Genomic DNA, 8,091 nt, shown 5'->3' on the forward strand with positions numbered 1-8,091 from the left:
GTCACGGCAGTGGCGACTAATGGCTGTCCAGTGCTTCTTACCAGTCGGCCACTGATCTCTCTTGCTCCTCACAGCAACACGATTGCTATCCCCACTTAACATGTGAGGAAACTAGGCTCAGAGAGGCACAGTAACTTGTCCGAGGCCACACAACTTGAAATTGGCAGAGCCACCAGGTTCCCCTGTGACTGGAATTCCGGGGAGAGGGTGCTTTGGAGTCAGAGGGGTACATGTCACATAGGCTTCCCAAAGAGGCAGGGCTTGATCCATGCCCAGTGCGGCATGTTGTGGGAAGAGCCCAGGCAGCCGGGGCTTGGCTCCTGATTCCACCACCTTCTAGTGACGTGACTGCACAACCTGCTGACCTGCTCTGAACTTGCTCTGTGCAAGGCATTAGGTTTAAATGAGACAGCCCCCGTGGGCACCCGCAGGGGCATGGTGCCCAGGAGGGCCTTGCAGATGCTGATGCTTTTCTGCACCCCCAGGGGGAGCGCATCTGCCTGATCCGCAAGGTGAATGAGAACTGGTACGAGGGGCGCATCTCCGGCACAGCGCGCCAGGGCATCTTCCCTGCCAGCTATGTGCAGGTGTGCCGTGATCCCCGGGTCCGGATCTGTGACGATGGCCCCCAGCTCCCTGCATCTCCCCGTCTGACCACCGCCCGTCTGGCCCGGCACTCCAGCTCCCCATTAGCACCACACAGCCCAGTCGATCCTGACTGGGGGAGCCAGACCTCCCCCCGCCGTACTGGCTTCTCCTTCCCCACCCAGGAGCCCAGAGCCCAGGGCCAGGTAAGGTGACCTGCCTCAGCTTAGAGAGCTGATCCCTGCTTCCCACACTATTTCCTCCATTCCTTTGACAGAATCCTTTGGATTCCTTCCTAGTCTGCCCCAGGACAGATCAGTGGAATAGCTGGGCAGAACCTTGCACGGCAGAGCCACCCTGGCCTTGTGGACCACAGACCTCTCAAGTTGGTTCTGGCTCTTGGGCTACAGCCCAGGAAGGCATGGGGCAGCCAGCTAGTTTTAGGTGTGACCCCAAAGCCAGCCCCGACCTCCTGACCATATAGACTCCACTCTTGTGATTGGCCTGTATCAGTTTCTAGGACAGGGTCATGTGGGAGTCAGAGGTCTGCCATTCCCTTGCGTCTGACCTTAGGCAGATGACATACAGTCTCTGGATTTAGGTTTTCTCCGCTGTGGAATGGGGATAATAATTCCCACTGGAGAGGGTACTCGGGTCGGTTTGAACTAAAAGCTTATAGTAGCTGATGGGGAAAAGTTATCATTGGTTCTTACGCTGACATAGTCCACAAACAGGTACGCTCACTCCTGTGCTCATCCATTCACTCAGGAAACCTATGTGAGCATGAGGCACGTCCCATGCCTGGCTTTGTGCTGGTGTTTAGAATCGGCCACCTACCCTAGCTGGACCTCAGCTTCCCAGCCCCTGTGAAGTGCAATGCTCAGACAGACCTCTCTGCCGTGGGGGTTCAGAGGATGAGATGGGGGCAGGAGGTAAAGTGGGAGGGCCCGCTGCACTTCCCCTCCCTCATGCCTGCATGTGCCTGCCTTTCCTCCTGTGGATCCCCAGGGTTTAGGCACCCCTGGGTCAGCTCTGTCCCATCCTGGAGGCTCCAGCCGTCCCGTGGACCTGGGGACCTCCCCCAACACCACTCAAATACACTGGACCCCGTGAGTACCATCTGGGGGTGCTTGGTCAGGGGTGGAGTGTTGCTTGCAGGCAGTGCTGAGCACAGTGACGCCCCCCCCCCCCCCCCATAGCTTGCCCTTTTCCCACTAAGATAGATTTGGTAAACTCCTGCCTTTGGCACCGATGGATGATTTGCTGGGGGGCCACTTGTCTGTGGTGGTCCTGACCTGTCTCTGCTAGCCCTTTGTCCTTAAAGCAAGTTTCCCACACTCTGCCCCTTGGCCTCAGTCTCCTCACTGTGTTTCCAGCCCTGAGGTCAGTGCGTGTATGTGTGAAGTGTGGGAACTGGTAGAACAGACCTGAAGGCACTGGGAGCTCGGAGGAGGAGGGGTTGGGGTAGTTAGGGCTTGGAGCACAGGGTGCAGGCCTGGGAAAGGATGCACTGAAGCCAGACAGAGTTGCCATTCTAGAAGCTGGGCCAGAGGCCAATGGGATTATCTGGAAAACTCAGAGGACATGGCAACACTTGAGTTAGACTCTCTGGGCCTGATCTGAGGCAGGAGCCAGACTCTAGTTGTTGCCATGATGCTGTCTCCCACAGGTATCGGGCGATGTACCAGTACCGGCCCCAGAATGAGGATGAGCTGGAGCTGCGGGAGGGGGATCGGGTGGACGTCATGCAGCAGTGTGATGATGGCTGGTTTGTGGGTATGTGGGCCTGGCAGGTGGGCTGGGGGGTGGCAGGTTGGAAGGGGTATTTCAAGGTCCCAGGGAGATGGGCTAAGGGCCAGACCAGAAGGGGATATCTGTGAGTTCTGGGCAGGATAGCTGGGGAATATCTCAGGGTCCTGGGGGATGACCCAAGGGACAGGTCAGAGTGGGTATCTTGGGGTCCCTGGGAAGATTTAGTGGGCTGTTGGCCTGCCAGTGTCGATTCAGCAAAGATTTGCAGTCTGACCGACAAGCCTAGGGTCACTGATGAAGTCAGCATGGACTCAAGACAGCAGCGTTCCTGACCCTCACAGCCCTGGTCCTTCCCACCACACACCTGTCTCTGATGGAAAGGACCAAGTCTCACATCCAAATATACCCACCCCCACACCCAGTTAGCAGCTGGCTCCCCTGCCCACAAGAGGGAGTAGAGAAAGATCCCGGCCCTTAGGGCTGGTCCTAGGGCAGCTCAGGCAAAGGACTAAAGCAGGAAGCCTCAAGTTGGCCTTGGCCTGGTTCAAGGTAACCAACCCAGCAGGCTTCACACAGCCTGTTTCCTCCAAGTGGGCAGGGCCATACAGGCCTCAGCTTCAGAGGAAGGGGCCGTTTTCAGAGAGTAGCGAGCAGCCAGAGCCCCCTCCCACAGCAGGCTGCCGAGGCTAAAGGGTGGCAAGACTGCTTGGTGGCCCCAGGGGCAGTCTCTTGACCTGGCAACCCACCGTTTCTCATCTGAATCCTAGCACCTCATTGCTGACCAAGTTTCTGACACACCAGCGATCACGGAGCACTAACGTGTTAACAGTGCTTGCCTCAGAGGGGTGGGCTTGGGGGGCACATCCTCATTTTCCTCTGTACACTTCTGCTTTTGCTGGATTTACTAACTTAGTTTATTTATTTATTTTGAGACAGTCAGAGAGCGCAGGGGAGGGGCAGAGAGAGTGGGAGAGAGAGAATCCCAAGCAGGCTCCACACTGACAGCACAGAGCCCGATGCGGGGCTTGAACTCACGAACTGTGAGATCATGACCTGAGCTGAAATCAAGAGTTGGATGCTTAACCGACTGAGCCACCCAGGTGCCCCTGCTTTTGAATTTTTTTTCTTTACTACTAATAAAGCTTTGCAAATGTAGACAAGAAGAAAAAGCACCACTTTTGTGGTATAAGCCACAGTGCTTTTAGAGGAAAGACTTGGAAAGTTCAGTATCTTAGTCATGCTAGTACAGTCCAAGAGCTCGGTAGCTACATGTGGCTAGTGGTTATCATTTTGGACAGGGAAGGCTTCCTGGAGGAAGTTGGGGAGCTAGGCCTTGAAGGGCAGGGGAAGGATTAGGGGAGGCATCCCAGGTAGGGGAACAGTATCGGCAAGGCCTGGGGACAGGGTGAGCATAGGCTGCTCATAAGGAAGTCAGGATGCCAGCCTGCTAGCAGGGGAAGGTTCAGGACTTTATTTTCATTTTACATTCCTGTGTCTTCTAGCATTCCCCCTTCTCCACCCCCAGAACATGGGTTTCTTTGGGGTTGTAGCAGACCCAAGGCCTGGATTTTACTCCCACCTCTACCCCTAAGTGCTTTTGGGGAATTCACTCGGCCTTCTCTTTAGGCCTTGCCTGTCTGTCCCATCTGTAAGGTGAAGGTGAAGGACGCCTAGGTGGCTCAATGGGTTAAGTGTCTGACTCAATTCTGGCTCAGGTCATTGATGGTGGTGACATGGAGGCCCGCGTCCAGCTCTACACTGGGTGTGGAGGCTGCTTGGGGTTCTGTCTCTCCCAAAATAAATAAATAAACATTTAAAAAAATAAATTGAAGGTGGGGCATCTGAATGGCTCGGTTGGTTAAGCATCCAGCTTAGGCTCAGGTCATGATCTCGCGGTTTGTGGGTTCCAGCCCCACATCGGGCTCTGTGCTGACAGCTCGGAGCCTGGAGCCTGCCTCTGATTCTGTGTCTCCCTCTTTCTCTGCCCCTCCCCACTCACACTCTGTCTCTCTGTCACTCTCTCTCTCTCTCTCTCTCAAAAATAAATAAACATTAAAAAGTTTGTTTTTAGGGGCACCTGGGTGGCTCAATCGGTTAAGCGTCTGACTTCGGCTCAGGTCATGATCTCGTGGTCTTTGAGTTCAAGCCCCGCATCAGGCTCTGTGTTGACAGCTCAGAGCCTGGAGCCTGGTTTCGATTCTGTGTCTCGCTCTCTCACTGTCCTTACCCCGCTTGCACTCTCTCTCTCTCTCTCTCAAAAAATAAACATTAAAAATTTTTTTAAAATTGTTTTTAAAAATAAAGGTGAGAACAGTGAGTTTCCTCCATATTTAAGGTCTGCTAAATCTCAGATTTAAGGTCTGAATTCATCCGCCTGCTTACTTTCCTGAGGAAGGCTGGGTAATTCAGTGCTGTGTGCAAAGTTATACACTGTAGAGTACTCAAACTCCGAGTCATTGAATTTAGGAAGTGTAGCTTTGCCCAGCTGCCCGCTAGGGGGCAGAAATGAGGAAAGCAAATCCTTCCTCCCTGGGACAGGGACTCCACATGCAGTTCCGCGGGCTGCCAGTAGGGAGAAGGTCCCACACCCCCACATTCCTACTAAATAAAGAAGTTTAGGGAATGCCTTTTCTCTTTTTCTCTTTCAGGTGTCTCCCGGAGGACCCAGAAATTTGGGACATTCCCTGGAAATTATGTAGCTCCGGTTTGAGTGGTGGTCTCCGTGGCAACTCAGAGCCAAGCCAGGATGGGGTGGGGAGCGGTAGCACTTACAGGAGGGAGAGAAGATCCCCCCTCCCTCCCTTCCCCAAGACCTGAGCTGCTGGCATCTGCAGACAACTCCAGCAGCCATTCTTTGGAGCCCCCTCGAAGCCCCCTGGACTGCTTCCCACCCACAACTCACAAACATTCCTCCAACAGCCTTTTTATTTCCTCCCCTACCACACTCCCCAAATATAGAGGTCTGCTTTGAAGTGGAGACTGTTTCCAGGCCTTATTGAGACCAGACCCTGGAGCCCCCCACCCCGCCCTGCTATGGCATTTCCTCTAACAGGGACCAGCTCCCAGCTTCACCCCCATGGGGTTCTTCTAACAAGGACCAGCTTCCTAACCTAACAGAGACCAAAGGCCGCCTCTGCCTGGAGGAGATTCCTCCTCTTTCAGTCCAGCTTACCTGCTGGCCCCTTTGCCTTCCTGCCTCCAGCTGGGATTGGGAGTGAGGTGGGAGAGGGACACAGCACCTCCTTAGTGCCCAAGGCCTGGTAAGAGGTCTTGCCTGAAGGCACCCTCTTCCCAAAGGCTGCCAGCCCTGGGCTTGGGCTGTGTGGGCCATCCTGCTGCTGTAGTGCCCAGGAAGGGGTGGGCCTCAGAGGACTGGCCTATTCCAGGTGTTTTCCCAGAAGACTGATGTGTGCTGCCCTCCAGCCTCCCCAGCTCCTCCAACCCCCAAGTCCCCTCTGAAAGAGAATGTCAAATAAATCTGGATACCAGGGACCTTGCCAGTCCTTTTCCTTCTGGGCAGGAGAGGGCTCCTCCCGCTTAGCGTTGTGGGAATTCTCTCTGCTGTCAGCTGTGCTGGGAACCAGGTGGGATGTTGAGTGTGTGTGTGAAAGGGGAGGCTGGAAAAGCACCATCATTGTCTCTAAGGATCTCAGCCCCCGGGGTCTCAGGCAGAATGGGGCAGCCCCCAGGACCAGACAGCAGTCTGACAAGCAATGCTGAGAGAGAACTCACGTCACAGGGCCCAGGGCAAGGCCTGATTGTGGGGAGAAACCAGAGATGGGAGCTGAATGTGGCCTTGTGTGCAGGCTGTTTTGATTCCGGAGTGGCCATGGGGTTGCTGGACTAGATGACATTTCTAGCTCTTCTGCTCCTAATGTTTTCCTTCTGTGTGCTCCAGTTCCACACCAAAGCTCTCGTGTGTTTGTTTACTTTCTTCTTTGAGCTCGGGTTTTTGAGCAATCAATTGCGGGAAGCTGGGAGTGGTGGGGCACAGCTTACCCGAAGCAACTCTTCTCGCCCAAGGTTTCAGAGTCCTGGGGCCTGGTGGATCCTGCTAGGCGACAGCAGTGGCACCGTCTGGGCCGGCTGCTCTGCCAAGAAAGAAAACTCCAGTCCTTGGCAGCTGCTGGGAGTTGAGCAGGGCATGAGGTGCTACACGTGTGTTCTCTGACGTAAGCGTCTCAATGATAGGTATATGATTCTGTTTTATAGGACAAGAGAGCGAGGCTGAGAAGTTAAGTTGTCTGGGCCACATGAATGTGAAGTCAGGTCCAATGACTCTTGCCACCTGTCTGCACAAAGTGTATCAAATGCCCAGGCAGTCCTTGTCCCAGAGAAGAAAGGTCATGCAGGAGGCCAAGGACTTCCCTGGGGCCGCCCCAGGTTGGGCCTCCTTTATATACTTCCTGGCAATCCTGTCTTCCAGGCCTGTGGGTGGGAAGAGGTGCTGGTGCCTTGCTCTGCCGGGATGGGGGTGGGGGAGACCTGTGAATGACAGGGCCATAGCCTGGGTGTGGCCTGGGCCCCAATACTGGTTAAACAGCAGCTGGAAGAACAAGACCTACGTGCACACCATCTGTTCTGTCCACCCTGGTCCTCACCGTGATCTGCTTCTAAGTTGGTAGGTCCAGCCCATCTTGTGCAAATGATTATTCTCCAGGAACCCACTGGCCTGTTCCTCATCCCCTGTCCCAGCTTCTCCACATTCCCTGATGCCCTCATCAAAGATAGCAGGGTTGTGACTTCCTTTCCCTGGGGCAGAAACCAAATCCACACCCTCTTTGATAGATCCCTGAAACCTCCCCAGCAAGCCAACCCTACGCCCCTGGGCTGCCTGCCACGACAGACCTGCCTGTACAATGACTACTTCTGTGCCTTGACCTGGTGTGAGGCAGGAGGTCACCGGAGGATCACAGGCCTGAGGGGTGAGGGGGACCTGTGGGGTCAGAGTCAGAAAGGGCTGTAGGCCACTGGGGATGCTCATGCCATTAGAGAGGTGAGCTGATAGATTTGCCCAGGGCCACAGAGTTGCTTAGAGCAGGACAGTACTCCCTTCTGTTCCACAGGATCTTGTCCCTGGGTCAGACGACTTTGTCTTTGTCATGAGTTTTGTGACTACATGGCCCACAGAGCAGAAATCCTGTAGATTAACCTGTAGATGTTTCTAGAGACCAGTGCAAAGTCAGGAGCACAAAGAAGTGTAAAACAGAGGCCCTGCCACAAATTGGGGGTGAAGGAAGGGAAATTAATCCATTCAATCATTTCAAACAATATTCATTCAACATTTATTGAGTGCCTACTGTGTGCCAGGCACTGTACTAGGCTCTGGGAATGGAGCAGTGAACCAATCCCCCCACCCTGCCCTAAGAGGAATCTGCATGCCAGCAGCTTTATATGAGAGGACAGTCTACGCAACAGGAGGCTAAAGTATGCATTATGCTCACTTTACCTGTGGGGAAACTGAGGAAATTACCCAAAGTCCCACAATAAGAAGCAGATCATGCATTTGAGGCTAGGTCTGTGTGACCCCAAGGCTATGCTTGCCTGTCCTGCAGCTTCCTGCTCCCTCAAGGGCTTCCAGCCTAGTCGGGGAGGTAGAGCGGATGTACCAGGCAAAGTGGCCATTCCAGGAGGCCCAAGACTGGTTGGTGGGAGAGTGGCTTAAGCACACAGAGGACAGAGGCTGTGGGAGGGAGACCCAGAGTCTCCGGGTTTGTGAGTGCAAGGAGGACGAGACACAGGGCATAGGTTGGC

General features: G+C 54.4%; 1 protein-coding gene across 8 annotated transcripts in view; it reads left to right on the forward strand.

Moving 5' to 3' along the window:
* Positions 1-5,829, forward strand: part of SORBS3 (sorbin and SH3 domain containing 3) — a 32,533-nt gene extending 26,704 nt beyond the window's left edge. For 7 of the 8 annotated variants that reach the window (XM_049631541.1, XM_049631543.1, XM_049631542.1 and 4 more), the window contains 4 exons: positions 486-791; positions 1,594-1,694; positions 2,255-2,361; positions 4,986-5,829. In XM_049631541.1, coding sequence (XP_049487498.1) covers positions 486-791; positions 1,594-1,694; positions 2,255-2,361; positions 4,986-5,047 — 576 coding nt within the window. In that variant the 3' untranslated portion in view covers positions 5,048-5,829. The other variant, XM_049631547.1, reaches the window with a different exon arrangement.
* The last annotated feature ends 2,262 nt before the right edge of the window (positions 5,830-8,091 follow it).

The sequence above is a fragment of the Panthera uncia genome, chromosome B1, assembly GCF_023721935.1.
Source record: "Panthera uncia isolate 11264 chromosome B1, Puncia_PCG_1.0, whole genome shotgun sequence".
NCBI lineage: Eukaryota > Metazoa > Chordata > Mammalia > Carnivora > Felidae > Panthera > Panthera uncia.